At 38.9% G+C, this 22,013-nt stretch overlaps 1 protein-coding gene across 3 annotated transcripts; it reads right to left on the minus strand.

Annotated features, from left to right (window-relative positions):
- Nucleotides 1–247: 247 nt before the first annotated feature.
- Nucleotides 248–19,431, minus strand: LOC133664723 (profilin-2-like). Of its 3 annotated transcripts, XM_062069575.1 has the most exons (4): nucleotides 19,037–19,431; nucleotides 6,866–7,058; nucleotides 1,468–1,521; nucleotides 248–1,081 (listed from the first exon to the last, which is right to left on the minus strand). In XM_062069575.1, exons 1-3 carry the CDS (start codon nucleotides 19,163–19,165, stop codon nucleotides 1,472–1,474), a joined length of 372 nt encoding a protein of 123 aa, XP_061925559.1. In that variant the 5' UTR covers nucleotides 19,166–19,431; the 3' UTR covers nucleotides 248–1,081; nucleotides 1,468–1,471. The 3 variants fall into 3 exon arrangements, with proteins under 3 accessions (XP_061925559.1, XP_061925558.1, XP_061925557.1); XM_062069574.1 differs by lacking the exon at nucleotides 1,468–1,521 and having other exon boundaries at nucleotides 19,037–19,381; XM_062069573.1 differs by lacking the exon at nucleotides 1,468–1,521 and having other exon boundaries at nucleotides 248–765; nucleotides 19,037–19,369.
- Between the last annotated feature and the right edge of the window lie 2,582 nt (nucleotides 19,432–22,013).

The raw sequence follows: 22,013 nt of genomic DNA on the forward strand, positions 1-22,013 counted from the left end.
TTGGGGCTCGGGAGTGATCGACGACCAATTCTGACAAATTGCAGGAACCGGGCTGACAAAGATGAGATGCCACGGAGGTGGAATGCCAACTGTGGCTCCAGAATGTGTTGAAGTATCAAGACAACACTCAAAACGACAAAATCAGCACGACATCTTCAAGACCATATTCAGGTACAACAGCAAAGAGCTTGTGATGGTAAAACAAGGCGAGTGGCAAATCGGTACACAAATACAGGACCTGGTCAGCTTGGGGTTTCTTTTGTTTATTTTAGTTGGAGGCTGGGAGGACTACGACGAAGCAGAGATGCATGCAACTTTTCAATGCAGACATGCTGATAAATGGGGCCGAGCCTTTTAAAATGAGATATTAGCAAAGCAGATTTTATACAAGGCAGATTCAAATCTTTATTTCACTTAGTGGTCTTTTTTTCTCTCTTGCTTTTGGACGCTCCTTTGGTGTATGAACATTTAAACCATTTTATTGAACATGCCATTACTGTAGTGTCAAAATAAAGTCAAGTACAACATTGGTGTAGAGGAAGGAGGTCGTGGGCTGTGTATAAAACGGAGCGGGGTAGGAAGAAATGTTTGTCCTTTAATCCTGGAAGTAGTGTCAACACAATGTGAGTTGGAGTGAGCGGTTAAGTTGACGGATGGGTGAGGTTGCTTAATACCCAGCCCTCCTCAGGAACTCCGCCATATTATGTGCTTTCTTGTTAAGATTTCCACCATGGACCGCCTCCTTTCCCATGACTATAACCAATGCTGCGGCACATAAGGAAAAAAAATAGAGAAAATGAACAAAACTGAAAGAGTCCCCGCCCCAATGAGATGGAGGGCGAGGACCAGTTGTCAGGATCTTACCACTCGTCAATGCTATTAAAAAAGGTTTCCATGACATTTGCAGGGGAAATCTTAACAGCAAATATTTCTTTTTCTCTTCTTTTTGTCCCTCAATTTTTACCTAAATGAGCCTGGAAACATTAAAAGCCCGAATCCCTCAAGTATTTTGCCATTGAGTAAGCCTTCTTATTCAAGCCGCCTCCATGGACCCCTTCTTTGCCCATTACAAGAACCAAAACTGGAAGAGAAGAGATGGAAAAGAGGGCATAGTTAAGAAAAAAGATGAGAAATTAAAGTAAGCATCCCAAGATTTTCACCAGCAGTGTGAGGAAGGACAAGCTAAACCAGGAGTGTCCAAACTTGTTGACTTGGGGGCCGCATAGGGCAAAAAACGTTTGCCCAAAGCCTACTGCATGTAGCGCTTTAATATCGGCAGCCGGCTTCCAGGGTCCCAACTCCCCCCTCCTCTGTTGCGAGTTGTTGTGATTACATGTACCATGTTTATGTGTGCCATGCTATGTGAGGTTTTTTCCTCGGACTCAGTCTGGACCACTCTTGAGGGTCCAGCCTCAGACTGATATTTGTTTTACTCTTCCCCCTTTCCCAATGTCACCTTTTTCCCACCTTTTTAAGGAGCGCTGTAAGTGGCTGATCCGTTGGCAGTCCCGTCTTGTCCCCCTGTAACGTATGTCTGCTCTTAGCGGGATTGTGCCGAAAATGTAATTTCAGTTCTTATGTGTCTTGTACATGTTAAGAATGGACAAAATAAAGCTGCTGTCTGTCTATGTAAAGCAGGGGTGTCCAAACGTTTCTCGCTGAGGGCCGCACATTGAAAAATCAAAGCTAGCAGGGGCCATTTTGATATTTTTTATTTTAAAAACCAATACAATATATGTATAGAAAATATACATTTAGGCTTCCACTCAGGCTTGATCCTGGGGACCCCAAAGGGTTTTGGTCCAAAAAATCTAAAAATGGTGTCATTATTCAGTATTATTATTTGTGTTATTATTCAAGTTTTTAAATCTCTAGATCAGGGGTGTCCAAACTTTTTCCACTGAGGGCCGCACACGGAAAAATTAAAGCATGTGGGGGCCATTTTGATATTTTTTATTTTCAAACCATAACAAACTATATTAATTTTTTATTTATTTTACCTTTAGGGGTCCCGGGGACCATAAAGGGTCTCAGTCATTAAAATGTTAAAAATAAGTCAGATTATTATTTTTTTTAAACTATTTAACGCTTACAGTAAATCTCTATATCAACTTCAAGTTGATATAAAGTAATACAAATTAAAAAAAATGTTTTATGGCTTTTCTGTCAAAAACAACTTTAGTTTTTTTTTATAGTAAAACTGAAATATGCAGTATTTAGTAATTAGAGCCCTAAAAGATCAATAATGCAGGACACCATTGATGTTAATTATTTCATATTTTTGAGTAATCACAGTGAAAAGATAAATAAAAAATCACTAAATATATTTGGGATCCAAAAGGTGCCCCACTCAAAAAGTGATACATTTTTATTAGGTTTTTCTTTTACTTTCAACACTTAAGTTACGAGATCAACTTCAGATATATCTGTCGATTTTATGCTGGAACTATTATTTTGTTTGTTTTATGCGCTTTTGTCAAAGAAAACGTTGATGTTTTTATATGGCTACTACACAATATATGCAATATTTACCACATAAAACATTTTAAAATGAAATATTTGAAGTCATTGGAACCCTGAAAATAATTCCTTATAACATGGATTTTTTGTCATAATTTTTTTTTTGAGCAATGGCAAAAAAAGAAAAATGAAGAAAGACAAAAGAAAAGAAAAAACAGCCTGCATGGCAGCTTTTGTGTCAACATTGCAACTTTTTCTCGTTAGATTTTACCTCATTCAACTTTTTTTAATGTTGTTTTTTATTTTTACAGTAGTATTTCCAGAATGTGTGGCGGGCCGGTAAACAATTAGCTGCGGGCCGCAAATGGCCCCCGGGCCGCACTTTGGACACCCCTGCTCTAGATCAACATTAGGTCTGTCAATATAAAACATTTTAAAGATTTAAATTGTATGCTCTTTTTGTCAAAGAAAACCCTTTTTTAATGAAAAAAAAACACAAAATATGCAATATTTTCACCCAATAAAATTTTTAAGTGGGATATTTGAGATTATATAATAATTGGAGCCTTAAAAAGGTCAATAACTCATAACACCATTGATTTTAATTCATTATTATTTTTTGAGCAATGACACCTAAAAACTAATCACACAAAATTGTAGGGAATCCAAAAGGGTGTTAAAAAATAAATTATAATTTTTTTTCTTTTTTTACAGTTTACTTTTAACACAATCTCAAGATCAACTTCAGATCTATCTGTCAATTATACGTTTTATTGTTGTTTATGTTTTTGTTTGTTCGTTTTAGGGCCTTCTTTAAAAAAAACAGATCGTTTTTTTACGTGGCAAACACAAAATATGCAACATTTTCCCCAAAAAATATCTCAAAATACTTAATGTGACATAATTGGAGCCTTGAATAGGTCAATAATTCATAATGACATTGATTTTGATTCATTATTATTTTTTAAAGAAAGAAACAGCCTACATGGCAGCTTTGTGTGATTAGAGTAAACATTGCTACATTTTATTGTTACATTTCACCTGTTTGCTCTTTAAATACCACTTTGTATGTTTTTTTTTTTTTTCCAATCGTATTATTAAAATGTGCAGTGGGGCCGTTAAAAAATGACCTGCGGGCCGCAAATGGCCCCCGGGCCGCACTTTGGACACCCCTGATGTAAAGTAACTTGTGTACACACATGCATATACAGTACAGGCCAAAAGTTTGGACACACCTTCTCCTCATTCAATGAGTTTTCATGACTATTTACATTGTAGATTGTCACTGAAGGCATCAAAACTATGAATGAACACATGTGGAGTTATATACTTAACAAAAAAAAGGTAATAATCACTGAAAACATGCACACTCTTGGAATTCTCTTGATGAGCTTCAAGCACACCTGTGAAGTGAAAACCATTTCAGGTGACTACCTCTCGAAGCTCATGAAGAGAATGCCAAGAGTGTGCAGAGCAGTAATCAGAGCAAAGGGTGGCTATTTCGAAGAAACTAGAATATAAAACATGTTTTCAGTTATTTCACCTTTTATTGTTAAGTACATAACTCCACATGTGTTCATTCATAGTTTTGATGACTTCAGTGGCAATCTACAATGTAAATAGTCATGGAAATGAAGAAAACGCATTAAATGAGAAGGTGTTTCCAAACTTTTGGACTGTACTGTACATAAACGTATTTGTGAGTGTATACACACACACGTGTAAATATTTATACATGTATACTAAGGATGTAGCGGTACACAAAAATGTCGGTTTGGTACGTACCTCGGTTTAGAGGTCACGGTTCGGTTCATTTTCAGTACAGTACAACAAAATATAAATGTTTTGGTTATTTATCAAATTTGCAAAATCTTCCACCAAAAATATTTTTTCTTTCAAACTGTCATTGCTCAAAACATAATGAATCAAAATCAATGTTATTATGAATTATTGACCTATCCAAGGTTCCGATTACTTCACATCAAATATTCCACTAAGAAAAATATTTTTGGTGGAAGATTTTGCAAATAACCCAAAAATGTATATTTTGTTGTTTTCCTGCTGTACCGAAAATGAACCGAACCGTGACCTCTAAACCGAGGTACGTACCGAACCGACATTTTTGTGTACCGTTACACCCCTAGTCAACACACATGGTCTTTTTGTGTTGGCTGCAGTTCACAACATGAGTGGGAAAGGTTGTTTGGATTGGGTCATAAGTAATTGCTGTGCTGTGCACACTATGGGAAATCCATAGTCATTGACCTGATATACTCAAAATGGCCACATGAAGGGCGGCAAAATTGCAAATAATTAGACTATAAGTGAGTTCAAAGCAAGCTGTAGATGCCCCGCAGGCCAGATTCCTTATAAGCTAGGAAAGTCTTGTGGGAATAAGTTTGGACACCCCTGAGCTTAAAAAGCGTTTCTTTTTCAAAAAACTGCAACTGTATTACAAGATGACAAAAAAGTGATTTCCGGATAGAAAAATAGAGATGAAAAGGGCCTAGAAGCTTTTGCTTTTTATGTTAGGCATAAACAATAGCTGCAAAGACAACAAACATACCTGATAAGTCTGCAGAGCTTAGTGCAGCTTTACTACTTAAAACAATACAATACACAACAGCCTTTTTATGTACCGTATTTTTCGGAGTATAAGTCGCTCCGGAGTATAAGTCGCACCGGCCGAAAATGCATAACAAAGAAGGAAAAAAACATATATAAGTCGCATTTTTTGGGGAAATGTATTTGATAAAAGCCAACACCAAGAATAGACATTTGAAAGGCAATTTAAAATAAATAAAGAATAGTGAACAACAGGCTGAATAAGTGTACGTTATATGAGGCATAAATAACCAACTGGTATGTTAACGTAACATATTATGGTAAGAGTCATTCAAATAACTATAACATATAGAACATGCTATACGTTTACCAAAAGATCTGTCACTCCTAATCGCTAAATCCCATGGAATCTTATAAGTCTAGTCCGGGGGTGTCCAAACTTTTTCCACTGAGGGCCGCACACGGAAAAATTTAAGCATGTGGGGGCCATTTTGATATTTTTCATTTTCAAACCATAACAAAATATATGGATTTTTTTTTCTTTTTAACCTTTAGGGCTCTCGGGGACCATAAAGGGTCTCAGTCATTAAAACGTTAAAAATAAGTCAAATTATTATTATTATTTTTTATTTAACCTTTCTGTCAAAGACAACTTAGTTTTTTATAGTAAAACTGGAAATATGCAGTATTTAGTAATTAGAGCTCTAAAAGATCAATAATGCAGGACACATGATTAGACACGGGATACATTTTTATTAGGTTTTTTTTTTACTTTCAACACTTAAGTTACGAGCTCAACTTCAGATATATCTGTCGATTTTACATTTGAACTATTATTTTGTTTGTTTTTATGCTCTTTTGTCAAAGAAATCTTTGCTGTTTTTATATGGCAACCACACAATATATGCAATATTTTTTCCACATAAAACATTTTAAAGTGACATTTTTGAAGTAATTGGAGCCATGAATAGGTCAATAATTCATTATAACATAGATTTTGTCTTTTTTTTTGGAGCAATGGCAAAAAAAAGAAAAATAAAGAAAGACAAATGAAAAAAAAACAGCCTGCATGGCAGCTTTGTGTCAACATTGCAACTTTTTCTTGTTAGATTTCACCTCATTCCCCTTTTTTTAAATGTTTTTATTTTTATTTTTGCAATACTATCAACTTGCAATTTTTGCAGAATGTGTGGCGGGCCTGTAAACAATTAGCTGCGGGCCGCAAATGGCCCACGGGCCGCACTTTGGACACCCCTGGTCTAGTCTCTTACGTGAATGAGCTAAATAGTATTATTTGATATTTTACGGTAATGTGTTAATAATTTCACACATAAGTCGCTCCTGAGTATAAGTCGCACCCCCGGCCAAACTATGAAAAAAACTGCGACTTATAGTCCGAAAAATACGGTACTAAGACTTTTCTTCACTTGGCCTTCAACGAAAACAAAAATTTGCCAACTGTGTGATTGGCTTTCCCCGTGAAAGATTTGGAAAGTAATGGAAAATAGATTAGAGGGAAAAGGTTGAAACGCATCAGATCATGGGAGACCAAAAAGAGAAAGGGGGGAAAAAAAGATTGATGTGAGGCAAATCGTGGCTTACAAGGCAAAATAAATTAAAAAAACGTGTTTCATAATTAAGCCCTTATTTGCAACAATTTATCAGTCAAAGTGAATTACCAAGACTAGAATGCTGTTGCTTTTTGCAATCCCGGAATACAACATTAGAATACATAAATATGTTAGAAGGTACTCTTAGTCTTTATATTGCTCCAAACCTAAGCTAAAGCGCAGATGTACCCATATCTTACAATAAAATTTGCTACCTATTTAATATATACCTTTTCCGGCTCGTCCCACAGAGATATTGTATGTAGGCTCTCCTCCTTGGCTCTTCGTCCTGATGTCCATTGTCCAGTCACCGTCATCCTGGAGGCTGTCTCTGAGGACTGAACACTTCTTTGAGCCCAGAGTGAGACCATAGGTGTAAAAGGTCTCTCTATCTTTCCCGATGAGGATATCAATTTCCTGGGACTGAAACACACAAATAAATAAAACTCAGCATTTTTAGACACAGACAGGATATGTATGTAGGGCTGGCACAACTAATCGATTATACAAATAGTTGGCGATTCATTTAGTCATCAATTCGTTGGATCTATGCTACACGCATGAGCTGCGGCAACGTCTCATGAGGTGGCAGCAAGCCAGCCGATGATGTGTCTCATGTGCAGCTCACGTGACGACGCCGTCTCCTTTACCTGGAAACATTCGAAAAATGGCGGAGGAAAACAGTACCGATAGTTCAGCGGATAAACATCTGGATGTTAAAGGCCTACTGAAATGAATTTTTTTTATTTAAATGGGGATAGCAGATCCATTCTGTGTGTCATACTTGATCATTTCGCGATATTGCCATATTTTTGCTGAAAGGATTTAGTAGAGAACATCGACGATAAAGTTTTGGTCTCTGATAAAAAAAGCCTTGCCTGTACCGGAAGTAGCGTGACGTCGCAGGTTGAAAGGCTCCTCACATTTGCACATTGTTTACACCAGCAGCGAGAGCGATTCGGACCGAGAAAGCGATGATTACCCCATTAATTTGAGCCAGGATGAAAGATTCGTGGATGAGGAAAGTGAGAGTGAAGGACTAGAGTGCAGTGCAGGACGCATCTTTTTTCGCTCTGACCGTAACTTAGGTACAAGCTGGCTCATTGGATTCCACACTCTCTCCTTTTTCTATTGTGGATCACGGATTTGTATTTTAAACCACCTCAGATACTATATCCTCTTGAAAATGAGAGTCGAGAACGCGAAATGGACATTCACAGTGACTTTTATCTCCACGACAATACATCGGCGAAGCACTTTAGCTACGGAGCTAACGTGATAGCATCGGGCTTAACTGCATATAGAAACAAAAGAAATAAACCGCTCGACTGGAAGGATAGATAGAAAATCAACAATACTATTAAACCATGGACCTGTAACTACACGGTTAATGCTTTCCAGCCTGGCGAAGGTTAACAATGCTGTTGCTAACGACGCCATTGAAGCTAACTTAGCAACCGGACCTCACAGAGCTATGCTAAAAACATTAGCTATCCACCTACGCCAGCCAGCCCTCATCTGCTCATCAACACCCGTGCTCACCTGCGTTCCAGCGATCGACGGAAGGACGAAGGACTTCACCCGATCATCCGTGCGGTCGACGGCTAACGTCGGATAGCGCGTCTGCTATCCAAGTCAAAGTCCTCCTGGTTGTGTTGCTGCAGCCAGCCGCTAATACACCGATCCCACCCACAACTTTCTTCTTTGCAGTCTCCATTGTTCATTAAACAAATTGCAAAATATTCACCAACACAGATGTCCAGAATACTGTGGAATTTTGAGATGAAAACAGAGCTTTTTTGTATTGGATTCAATGTTGTCCGAATACTTCCGTTTAACTATTGACGTCACGCGCATACGTCATCATACAGAGACGTTTTCAACCGGAAGTTTAGCTGGAAATTTAAAATTGCACTTTATAAGTTAACCCGGCCGTATTGGCATGTGTTGCAATGTTAAGATTTCATCATTGATATATAAACTATCAGACTGCGTGGTCGGTAGTAGTGGGTTTCAGTAGGCTTTTAAAAAAATCTCTTATAAAGTGCAATTTTAAATTTCCCGCCACGCTTCCGGTTAAAAACGTTTTATTATGCTGACGTATGCGTGTGACGTCACGAGGGCAAGGGAAGTATTCGGGGCCCGTAGAATCCTATACAACAAGCTCTGTTTTCATTTCATAATTCCACAGTATTCTGGACATCTGTGTTGGTGAATCTTTTGCAATTTGTTAAATGAACAATGGAGGCTGCAAAGAAGAACGTTGTAGGTGGGATCGGTGTATTAGCAGCTGGCTGTAGCAACACAACAAGGACTACTTACTTGGATAGCAGACGCCTAGCCGATGCTAGCCGCCAAACCCACGGATGAAGTCCTTCGTTGCGCCGTCGATCGCTGGAACGCAGGTGAACACGGCTGTTGATGAGCAGATGAGGGCAGGCTGGCGTAGGTGGAGCGCTAATGTTTTTATCATAGCTCTGTGAGGTCCGGTTGCTAAGTTGCTAAGTTAGCCTTAGCGTCGTTAGCAACAGCATTGTTAAGCTTTACCAGGCTGAGAATTATTAACCGTGTAGTTACATGTACATGGTTTAATAGTATTGTTGATCTTCTGTCTCTTTCCAGTCAGGGATTTATGTATATTGTTTCTATCTGCATTTGAGAACGATGCTATCACGTTAGCTCAGTAGCTAAGTGTGTCACCGATGTATTGTCGTGGAGATAAAAGTCACTGTGAATGTCCATTTTGCGTGCTCGAATTTCATTTTCAAGAGGATATAGTATCCGAGGTGGTTTAAAATACAAATCCGTGATCCACAATAGAAAAAGGAGAGAGTGTGGAATCCAATGAGCCAGCTTGTACCTAAGTTACGGTCAGAGCGAAAAAAGATACGTCCTGCACTGCCTCTAGTTCTTCACTCTAACGTTCCTCATCCACGAATCTTTCATCCTCGCTCAAATTAATGGGGTAATCGTCGCCTTGTCGCTCCGAATCTCTCTTGCTCCAGTGCAAACAATGGGGAATTGTGAGGAATATTACCTCCTGTGACGTCACGCTACTTCCGGTACAGGCAAGGCTTTTTTATCAGCGAGCAAAAGTTGCGAACTTTATCGTCGATTTTCTCTATAAATCCTTTCAGCAAAAATATGGCAATATCGCGAAATTATCAACTATGACACATAGAATGGATCTGCTATTCCCGTTTAAATAAAAAAAATTCATTTCAGTAGGCCTTTAATAACAGTTTAATAAATACACTTTTGGTAAATTGATTTAGCTGGGATTTCCCTCTCTGCATGAAAGTTTAAAAGTAGCATATATTAATGCAGTATGAACAAGAATGTTTTAATGTAGACACATAGAATCATCATACTGCTGTGATTATATGCATCAAGTGTTCATTCAAGGCTAAGGCAAAATATTGAGATATATATCTCGATATATTTCACTCTATCCTGGTCAAAACATATCAGTGATATAGTTAGATGGGAAGGGCTGTAGGTATTTCCAGGAAATGTGCTGCTTTTGTTGATCCACCTCTTCTTTGTCAGATTGTTAAGAGTTTAGTCTTGTGTCATCTTGACTATTGTTCTACAGTCTGGGCGTCTGCTGCAAGTGGTGAGATCAGTAAGCTCCAGATTGTCCAGAATAGGGCAGCAAGGCTGGTTCTTGGTTGTTCACTAAGAACCAATGTGAACCAAATGCATGCTTCACTTTCCTGGCTAACAGTGCAGAACAGGTTGTCGGGTAATACTCTTATATTGTTCAAATCAGTAAACGGTAGTAAAACTCCTGCTTTTCTCATGGCCCAAATAGTTCACAGTAGCACTATACATAATCATAATACCAGGGCGTCCAGTGAGGGGCATTTTGTACTCCCTCGTCCCAGGAAGAATGCTTTGCGGGGATCTTTTATTTATAGATCTTTATCGCTCTGGAATGACCTGCCTCAAATTTTCACCGGCATTGAAAGTAAACAGGTTTTTGAAAAGAAAGTCATATTTTATCTGAGTCTTTAAATTAGATTGCTCGTTGATGATTTGTTTGGTTTTATATTGTGTAGTTATATTTATATGGTAATTATTATTCTGTGACCGTAAATTGTTTGCTTGTTTTCTTATTGATGCTTTTATTTTATTTTTTTGTATTGTGTAGTTATAATTATATGCTTTTACTTGTAATTCAGTGACGTACAGTCAGGGGAGGCAGGTGAGGCAGGTGAGGCGGGGCCTCACGTGACATCATGGAAAGAAAAAAAATTATTGAATTGTTATATGTATCCAGTGATTATACTATAAAGTTATTTTCTATTTAACTTCACCAGTTTTAGATTATTTTTTATTAAAAATTGCTGAATTTTCACATTTGCCGTTCAAATACTGGGAAGAGACTTGCGGTGAGTCAGCAGCCAGTTGAGCCTCACCATGGATTGCGCAATGACTCGGCTAACTGCTGGCCTGCTGTGCAGTGAGACCGTATTGCTATATTAATTATATTATACATTTCCATAGTTTAGTTAGCTGAGGTATATAATGTACAGTGTATTTTGTCAACAACTGTATGTGTGTAACATATTTCTTGTGCTGAGCAATCATAAAACGGCTGCGAAGATGCACTGGGTGAGGCTCGCAGTTCTCCCGCCTCATGGTGGTAGAGGGCGCTAGTGATCCCAGGGATCATTCTTGCGACTACGCGGCTACAGAATAAGTGACAACAAGCAGCAACAGTGAGCAAGTCAAGTGCAGCGGCAGCAATCGTTTATTTTTTCCTCTCGCCTGGACTTTTAACATGGAGGATTACATATCTAAAATAAAACAGTTTTTTAAACTGGACTTTCAATCGAAGCAGGAGGTAATAATTAAAGGAAGATCTCCCATCGAGACAGAGAGACTTAAAACTGAAGAAAGATAAGGAAGACTTCTATGAACAAGTTATCGATGCTTTCATTCAGAAGGAGCGGCGCATGGACTTCATTTATAAGTAAAGGTAAGACCATAATAACTTTTTTTTATTAAATGTGCTTTTTTGTGTGCTAGTTTGTATGTGTAAAGAATGCTGGTATGAGCTTTTAAACATATCCCGCTAACTGCTGCCAATCAAATGGTGAATAAGATTCTCTTTAGGGTTCATATGTTTTATATTCATATTTCATATTTTATCAGTCTATTGTGGCCAGTGCACTGTACTTTGCAGTGGTTTGTTGGGGGAGCAGCACCAGCAAAATGGACTCAAACCGGATTGATAAACTGATCCGGAAAGCCGGCCAAACTATTGGCACGCAGTTGGAGGCGTTTGTGTCAGTGAGGGATAAGAGGACACTGGACAAACTGCTCGCCACCATGGACTATCCTGCCCACCCACTCCACCTGACAATTAAGGGACAGCGGAGCTCATACTCCAACAGGCTCCTTCAACTTCCTTCCCGCACTGTGCGATTCAAGAACTCCTTCATTCCACACTCTATTCAGCTGAATAATCACTCGCCATACAGCAATAGATGACATCTGCCTATTACCTGACACCTGACATGTTAGCTACTTCTCTTGTTTATAATGTTTATAATGTCTATTTTCTATTTCCTGCTGGATCTACTCTCTATTTTATGCTGCTGCTGTCACATATACTATATATACTGTAATATTGTACATGGTCATTGGTATATATTGTATATTATAGAAATAATATATCTGTATATATATTATTCTGTACACATTATGTATATATTCGTATATATGTTAGATTTTTTATCGCTATACTAGTCTATTTATACCTGCATTGTCCTTTCCATCCTTACACTTTCCATCATTGTAACTGAGCTACTGTGTTGAACAATTTCCCTTGTGGATCATTAAAGTTTGTCTAAGTCTAAGTTTGTAAATCTGACTGTGATGAAGTCAGTGCCTCACCAGCCATGAACCTCACCGCACGTCACTGTTGTAATTGTATTGAATTGTGGACCCCAGGAAGACTAGTGTGTTGTTGAGGCAACCAGCTAATGGGGACCCTTAAAGGCCTACTGAAACCCACTACTACCGACCACGCAGTCTGATAGTTTATATATCAATGATGAAATCTTAACATTGCAACACATGCCAATACGGCCGGGTTGGATTGGTAAAGTGCAATTTTAAATGTCCCGCGAAATATCCTGCTGAAAACGTCTCGGTATGATGACGTTTGCACGTGACGTCACGGATTGTAGCGGACATTTTGGGACAGCATTGTGGCCAGCTATTAAGTCGTCTGTTTTCATCGCAAAATTCCACAGTATTCTGGACATTTGTGTTGGTGAATCTTTTGCAATTTGTTTAATGAACAATGGAGATAGCAAAGAAGAAAGCTGTAGGTGTGAAGCGGTATTAGCGGCGGGCTGCAGCAACACAAACACGTAGCCGGTGTTTCATTGTTTACATTCCCGAACGATGACGGTCAAGCTTTACCATTGGCCTGGGACAAGCTTTACCATTGGCCTGGGACAACAGAGACTCTTACCAGGAGGACTTTGAGTTGGATACGCGCTACCGTGAGTACGCAGCTGCGGCTTCCAAACATTTGATCGCTTGCCCGTACGTGCGTGCCGCTATGTGCATGTCACGTACGTAACTTTGGGGAAATATATGTGCTGTATGAACTTTACGGAGGTGAACGGTACTTTGGGCTGTGGGATTGAGTGTGTTGTGCGGGTGTTTGATTTGTATTGGCGGGTTATACGGACGGGAGGGGGGAGGTGATTGTTATGCGGGATTAATTTGTGACATATTAAATATAAGCCTGGTTGTGTTGTGGCTAATAGAGTATATATATATGTGTTGTGTTTATTTACTGTTTTAGTCATTCCCAGCTGAATATCAGGTCCAAACCGCCTCTCACAGCATCTTCCCTATCTGAATTGCTTCCACTGCCCTCTAATCCTTCACTCTCACTTTCCTCATCCACAAATCTTTCATCCTCGCTCAAATTAATGGGGTAAATGTCGCTTTCTCGGTCCGAATCGCTCTCGCTGCTGGTGGGAATGATTGTAAACAATGTGCAGATGTGAGGAGCTCCACAACCTGTGACGTCACGCTACTTCCGGTACAGGCAAGGCTTTTTTATCAGCGACCAAAAGTTGCGAACTTTATCGTCGATGTTCTCTACTAAATCCTTTCAGCAAAAATATGGCAACATCGCAAAATGATCAAGTATGACACATAGAATGGACCTGCTATCCCCGTTTAAATAAGAAAATCTCATTTCAGTAGGCCTTTAATAAAAATAAAAATCAAATCGTGTATCGCTATATGGCCTAAAAATATCGAGATATTTTTTTAAAAAAGGCCATATCGCCCAGCCCTACATGGATGTATGTTTGTCTGGAGGTCTGGGGTGAAATTAAAACAAAAAAATATCCAAATGTGACAACAATGTTAGGGCAGATTTAAGGCTGAAACGACACGTCGACATAGTCGACGTCATCGGTTACGTAAATACATCGACGCGTCGCATATTTACGTCACACTACCGTCATGGCGGAGCGCAAAGCAGACGATGCGAGCAAGGGGAAAAAAAGCACGCCAAAGGCGTCAAAAGTGTGGGAGTATTTCAATAAACGGCCTAATAATGTTGTTGTATGCACACTGTGTCGAGCGGAAATGGCCTATCATAGCAGCACAACGGCTATGAACGAACATTTGAAAAGAAAACACCCGACAGCGTTCTTGCCATCACCATCAACTAGTCAATCGTCCGCGTGAGTATACCTTGTCATCATTACACAAAAACATGAATGTGTCATTTGTATCTGCGTTGTAAATTCATAAACTAAAGCACCGTTTCGCTCTGAGAGGCGCGTTTGGCGTGCCTGTTCAGTGTTTACAAAGACGCGCTCCTCTTTAACGCTAACGTTAATTAGTTGTGCAAATACCTTTTACAACATTAACAGTTACATATACTATGTACAAACGAACAATTAACTTTCACTTTAATCATACTATCATCATCGGTCTTACCTCTCAGTTCCAGCCACATCGACCCCTTCTGAGCGCCTATTTTCAGCTGCTGGGAATATTGTAAACAAGAAAAGAACCAGCCTCACCCCAGAGCATGTAGACATGCTAACCTTTCTTCATTACAACGGTTAGTCACTCACTGGAATGAGTAGAATTGGTTATTGTATACTGTGTTGGACTGGATGTTTATTTTGCACATTTTAAAATAATGATACATGGGTTATACTTGTATAGCGCTTTTCTACCTTCAAGGTACTCAAAGCGCTTTGACAGTATTTCCACATTCACCCATTCACACACACATTCACACACTGATGGCGGGAGCTGCCATGCAAGGCGCTAACAGCACCCATCAGGAGCAAGGGTGAAGTGTCTTGCCCAAGGACACAACGGACGTGACTAGGATGGTAGAAGGTGGGGATTGAACCCCAGCAACCAGCAACCCTCCGATTGCTGGCCCGGCCACTCTACCAACTTCGCCACGCCGTCCCTAAAGCAATACTTAATGTTTACAGTGCTCCAGAATATTTAGATTGGCACTTTTTTGTGCTGGATGTTTATCTTTATTTTTGCACATTTTAAAGCAAAATAAGCAGTACTTTTACTTTTGTTGAAATGTTTACACTGTTGTTACAGAATATTTCGTTTTGCACTTTTTTGTATTGGATGTTTATCTTTATTTTTGCACGTTTTAGCAAATAAGCAATACTTTTACTTTTGTTGAAATGTTTACACTGTTACAGAATATTTCGTTTTGCACTTTTTTGTATTGGATGTTTATCTTTATTTTTGCACATTTTAAAGCAAAATAAGCAATACTTTTACTTTTGAAATGCTTATACTATTGCAGAATATTAAGATTTGCACTGGATGTTTACGTTTATATTTGCACATTAAAAAGCAAATAAGCTACCTTTAATTTTGTTAAATGTTAAAAGTTTTAAATGTTTACATTGTTACAGAATATTTTGTCATGTTGTTGTCAATGCTGACTGAGTGACCATACTTTTTTTTTTGTAAATAAAAGCTATGCCTTTTAAAAAAACTGGCCTACATTTATTTTTTCATCTTCATTTTAAATAAAAATCATCTTCATTTTAAATAAAAAAATAATCGGTAAAAGGAAAAATAATCTATAGATTAAAGGCCTACTGAAACCCACTACTACCGACCACGCAGTCTGATAGTTTATATATCAATGATGAAATCTTAACATTGCAACACATGCCAATACGGCCGGGTTAACTTATTAAGTGCAATTTTAAATTTCCCGCGAAACTTCCGGCTGAAAACGTCTCGGTATGATGACGTATGCGCGTGACGCCAATCGTTGAAACGGAAGTATTCGGACACCATTGTATCCAATACCAGGCATGTGATTTGACCACAATGAAAAAGACTGAAAAAATTTCCGGGGGTCTGGGGGACGAAGGCCCCCAGCCAGGTCCAGGTGGGGGGACAAGGGGGGCAACGCCCCCCGAAGCTCCTGGTTTTTCACCAATTTAACATGCTAAAATTAACAAAGACAGCACCATTTGAAGAAAATATTTTTGTGTTTAAAGACATGAAAACATCATTACTAGAACATACATAACCCAATTATCCTAATGAATCACTGTATATGGTTCAGTCCCAACAGTATTTAGTCACTAATATTTACATCTTGTGTTAATTTCACATCCACAGGTGTCACATTGATCAGTGATATCTACAGTTTATTTACAGTATTACCACATTACTTCAGTTCATGTAATGTAAACATTTCATTATTTTCGCCAAAATAGGATATACATTTATGAAAATAATTAAACATGTTTAGTATTGTTTACTCATATTTGAAAATAGGAAATAATAATAAAGTGAGGACACTGACATATTGCATGAAACAAGTGTGAAAATATTTATCTTCAAGATTGTTACCCCACTGACAATAGTTTCAACAGACTACATAAGAACTTAATATTACAAAATAGTATTGTATGCAAATTTATTTCAAATAAATTGTTAACTGGAATCAATAATGCGACTCTTTGAATTTCTGTAATTTCATAATATATTTTCACGTGGCTTTTTATTTTTAGAAAAAAACATTTATATTTCGCTAAGCAATAATTGCTTAATATTTAAAACAAACATGCGTATTTCGCAAGCAAATATTTTTTAGCTTACCCCATTATTAACAACCCTGTCTGCAACTGAAGTGGGTGGATCTTTCCTCTCGATGTAAACAAAAGATGAAGTCCGTAAGGTTTGCTCACTTTCGGTTGACATCCAAAAGTACCAGCTAGTGAAAAGTTAGTTTTCCTTGCTTTAAGTTGTTTCATATGTTTTTGGCGTTTCGCATGTACTTCCAAAGCCTTGAAACCTCGTGATCCATAGTCAATATTATCATGTCACCACGTGTACAAAACCTTTCCGGGACGATCGATTTTCCGAATAAAATCATCGAACAAAGTCGTAACTTCCTTCTTCCCAACAGTATCAGTGATTTCCCTTTCCATCCAGTCCCATCGAAACTTATTTTTGACATGTTTATCAATTTCTTTTACTCGTAAAGCGTCCTTTCTCTCGAGAACCGACATTGTTTGCATATGGAAAATGGCCGTAGTAACCATTATGAATGATTACGTTATTAACGTCATCATTCATAACAGATGTCCTGATTGGTCACAAGGAACATATCGACCAATCAACTACGGCGTACTATAAACTACGTCTCGAATCTTGATTTAGGGTCGGAAAAAAAACGGAAAAACGGGAGATAATTTTTTTTTTTTTCCCCGAGATTAAAAAAGACGGAATTCCGACTTTAGACGGAAAAATCACACGCCTGCAATACAAAAATCTCTGTTTTCATCGCAAAATTCCACAGTATTCTGGACATCTGTGTTGGTGAATCTTTTGCAATTTGTTTTATGAACAATGGAGACTGCAAAGAAGAAAGTTGTAGGTGGGATCGGTGTATTAGCGGCTGGCTGCAGCAACACAACCAGGAGGACTTTGACTTGGATAGCAGACGCGCTATCCGACGCTAGCCGCCGACCGCATCGATGATCGGGTGAAGTCCTTCGTCGCTCCGTCGATCGCTGGAACGCAGGTGAGCACGGGTGTTGATGAGCAGATGAGGGCTGGCTGGCGTAGGTGGAGAGATAATGTTTTTAGCATAGCTCTGTGAGGTCCCGTAGCTAAGTTAGCTTCAATGGCGTCGTTAGCAACAGCATTGTTAAGCTTCGCCAAGCTGGAAAGCATTAACCGTGTATTTACAGGTCCATGGTTTAATAGTATTGTTAATTTTCTGTCTATCCTTCCAGTCAGGGGTTTATTTCTTTTGTTTCTATCTGCACTTAAGCCCGATGCTATCACGTTAGCTCCGTAGCTAAAGTGCTTCGCCGATGTATTGTCATGGAGATAAAAGTCACTGTGAATGTCCATTTCGCGTTCTCGACTCTCATTTTCAAGAGGATATAGTATCCGAGGTGGTTTAAAATACAAATGTGTGATCCACAATAGAAAAAGGAGAGAGTGTGGAATCCAATGAGCCAGCTTGTACCTAAGTTACGGTCAGAGCGAAAAAAGATACGTCCTGCACTGCACTCTAGTCCTTCACTCTCACGTTCCTCATCCACGAATCTTTCATTCTCGCTCAAATTAATGGGGTAATCGTCGCTTTCTCGGTCCGAATCACTCTCGCTGCTGGTGTAAACAATGGGAAAATGTGAGGAGCCCTTCAACCTGCGACGTGACGCTACTTCCAGTACAGGCAAGGCTTTTTTTTTTTTATCAGCCACCAAAAGTTGCGAACTTTATCGTCGATGTTCTCTACTAAATCCTTTCAGCAAAAATATGGCAATATCGCGAAATGATCAAGTATGACACATAGAATGGATCTGCTATCCCCGTTTAAAAAAAAAATTCATTTCAGTAGGCCTTTAATCGAAAAAATAATCAATAGAAAAATAATCGTTAGCTGCAGCCTTAGGCAGATTTATCCCAGGCTGCTTAAAAAAAAGTCACTAAGCTTTTTTTAAGCACAGGTAACGAGCAGGGAGGGCGGCTTAATGTTAGCTAATCAAAGCAGCCCCGCACACACAAAGCATGGACGCTCAATTCATCAAAGTCGAGCACGCTTGTGTTCAAAAACAAAAACCATGTTGATAAATGAGATTATTTATAAGAGACGTCTAATCTAAAAAGCGAGTGTTCGCACGCAAGTTGCTCTCACGCACATAAACACTTAATCCTGCGGCGTTTCCTCGGCTAACAGGCCTAGCATGGTTAGCACGGCGCGGCTAGCTGGCTAGTCATTTACATACATAACGGCTTTTCCCGTCTCCCCGAAACAAACACACCCCGGGGGCCGGGGGAATTATTCTTCTCCTCCTCGCCGTGAAAGAACGCCACGGTGGTGCGCTTACCGTGATATTGTTGAAAACACCACCGGCATGTGCTGCCCAAACGTATTTGGCGTCCACATAGCCAACAATGGCGCTGTCCTGACAGCTGCCATCGGCCATCAGGTTGTCCACGTAGCTCTGCCAAGACATGTTGAGGAAAAGCGGATACAAAAAAAATGGCTAGGATGTTGTCGGATATTTGTTTGAATAAGCCCCGCTGGACGAATGGAGAGCCTCGGATGTCACCCACACTTGGACGATGGGCACGTCGAGGCTGGGGTGGCAAAGAAAGCCGGGGCACTAGTGCGGCTGCGGCTGGGTGTAGCCCGTCTGTCAGATCACTCCGCGCGGTCGCACACCGGCGCTTTTATGGCGGCAGGCGGGGAATAAAGAGGGACTTATCGGCTCAGCGAAGAGTCAACTGTCTGTGGGAATGCTGGGGGTACACGAAAAGGCTAAGGGGGTTTATTGTGTGAACGCTCCAAAGCATTCACACATATCTACGCCAAAATGCATCTATTTATTCGTCCACTTCTTCTTCTTCTCCACATTTTGGCGCCCAAATTCTCATTTTTCATCCGATTCAAACCGTTCCAACTTCAAACTGGTCAGCCTATTCGGGAATCCAGATTTCCCAGAATTCCAGGTTTTCCGGGACATTTATCCCATTCAAAATGTTTCCAACTTCCACCATTTCCACATTTTTCAACCGATTCAAACCATTCCACCTTCAACATATTTTACGGATCCTGGAAATTCAAACTTTAATTTTTCCAAGTTCAAAAAATTCCAGGAATTCCCTTTTTTTCAAACCCTTTTTTGACCCTTTTTTCTGGCGACAACTCCTTCCACATTGTTCAACCGTTCCACCGTCAAAAACACTCCTCTTAATCAGGACAAAAAACTAAGAATTCACGGTTTTTCCGAAATTCCTGGAATTCCCTAATACCATTTCTCAATTAAAAATGTCACTACTTCAACATTTCTCGACCGATTTGAACAATTCCAACAGCAACCATTTCAACATATTCAGAACATTCAAGTCTTTTGACATTTTCCCAAAATTCCCGCTTTTCCTGAAATTCCCAAATTTCCATTAAATTCCCTTTTAAATGAATGGGACATTTTTCATCCGATTCAAACCGTTCCAACTTCAACATATTTTACTCATTCTGGAAATTCAAACTATAATTTTTCCAAGTTCAAAAAATTCCAGGAATTCCCTTTTTTTCCAAACCCTTTTTTGACCCTTTTTTCTGGCGACTACTCGGGCCACATTTTTCAACCGTTCCACTGTCAAAACATTCCTCTTAATCAGGACAAAGAACTAAGAATTCCCAGTTTTCCGAAATTCCCCAATACCATTTCTCAATTTGAAATGTCACTACTTCAACATTTCTTGACCAATTTGAAAAATTCCAACAGCAACCATTTCAACTTGTTCAGAACATTCAAGTCTTTTAACATTTTTCAAAGAATTCCCGCTTTTCCTGAAATTCCCAAATTTCCACAGTGGAACGGTTTAAAAAAAGTGGAAGAGTAGTCGCCAGAAAAAAGAGTCAAAAAAGGGTTTGGAAAAAAAGGGAATTCCTAAATGTTCTGAATAAGTTGAACTGGTTGCTGTTGGATTTTTTCAAATCGGTCGAGAAATGTTGAAGTAGTGACATTTTTAATTGAGAAATGGTATTAGGGAATTCCAGGAATTTGGGGAAAACCGGGAATTCTTAGTTTTTTGTCCCGTTCAAGAGGAATGTTTTGACAGTGGAACGGTTACAAAAAATGTGGAAGGAGTAGTCGCCAGAAAAAAGGGTCGAAAAAGGGTTTTAAAAAAAAGGTAATTCCTGGAATTCTTTTGAACTTGGAAAAATGATAGTTTGAATTTCCAGAATGAGTAAAATATGTTGAAGTTGGAACGGTTTGAATCGGATGAGAAATGTCCCATTCATTTCAATGGAAATTTGGGAATTTCAGGAAAAGCTGGAATTCTTTGGAAAATGTTAAAAGACTTGAATGTTAGAATAAGTTGAAATGGTTGCTGTTGGAATTGTTCAAATCGGTCGAGAAATGTTGAAGTAGTGACATTTTTAATTGAGAAATGGTATTAGGGAATTTCGGAAAACCGGGAATTCTTAGTTTTTTGTCCCGATTAAGAGGAGTGTTTTTGAGGGTGGAACTGTCGAAAAATGTGGAAGGAGTAGTTGCCAGAAAAAAAGGGTTAAGAAAGGGTTTGAAAATAAGGGAATTTCTGGAATTTCTTTGAACTTGGAAAAATGATAGTTTGCATTTCCAGGATGACTAAAATATGTGGACGGTGGAATGGTTTGAATCGGTTGAAAAATGTGGAAATGGTGGAAGTTGGAAACATTTTGAATGGGATAAATGTCCCGGAAAACCTGGAATTCTGGGAAATCTGGAATCTTTTTGGAATTTGTCAACGGAAAGCCAGCGATTCTCCAATTGGCTGACCAGTTTGAAGTTGGAACGGTTTGAATCGGATGAATAATGTCCCATTCATTTCAATGGGAATTTAATGGAAATTTGGGAATTTCAGGAAAAGCTGGAATTCTTTGGAAAATGTCAAAAGACTTGAATGTTCTGAACAAGTTGAAATGGTTGCTGTCGGAATTATTCAAATCGGTCGAGAAATGTTGAAGTAGTGACATTTTTAATTGAGAAATGCTATTAAGGAATTCCAGGAATTTCGGGAAAACCGGGAATTCTTAGTTTTTTGTCCTGATTAAGAAGAGTGCTTTTGAGGGTGGAACGGTCGAAAAATGTGGAAGGAGTAGTCGACCAGAAAAAAGGGTTTGAAAAAAAGGGAATTCCTGGAATTTTTTTGAACTTGGAAAAATGATAATTTGCATTTCCAGGATGACTAAAATATGTGGACGGTGGAATGGTTTGAATCGGTTGAAAAATGGAAGTTTGAAACATTTTGAATGGGATAAATGTCCCGGAAAACCTGGAATTCTGGGAAATCTGGATTTTTTTGGGAATT

Source organism: Entelurus aequoreus, linkage group LG14 (assembly GCF_033978785.1).
Source record: "Entelurus aequoreus isolate RoL-2023_Sb linkage group LG14, RoL_Eaeq_v1.1, whole genome shotgun sequence".
NCBI classification, from domain to species: Eukaryota; Metazoa; Chordata; class Actinopteri; order Syngnathiformes; family Syngnathidae; genus Entelurus; species Entelurus aequoreus.

Bases quoted from the DNA above. Each gene is read 5' to 3' on its own strand.
- LOC133664723 (XM_062069574.1), bottom strand. From the start codon at position 19,165: ATGTCTTGGCAGAGCTACGTGGACAACCTGATGGCCGATGGCAGCTGT. The intron at 7,059-19,036 runs GTAAGCGCACCA...TGTGTGTTTCAG, and splicing joins GTGTTTTCAACAATATCACG to TCCCAGGAAATTGATATCCT. The intron at 1,082-6,865 runs GTATATATTAAA...CTTCTCTTCCAG, and splicing joins TGTGGGACGAGCCGGAAAAG to TTTTGGTTCTTGTAATGGGC.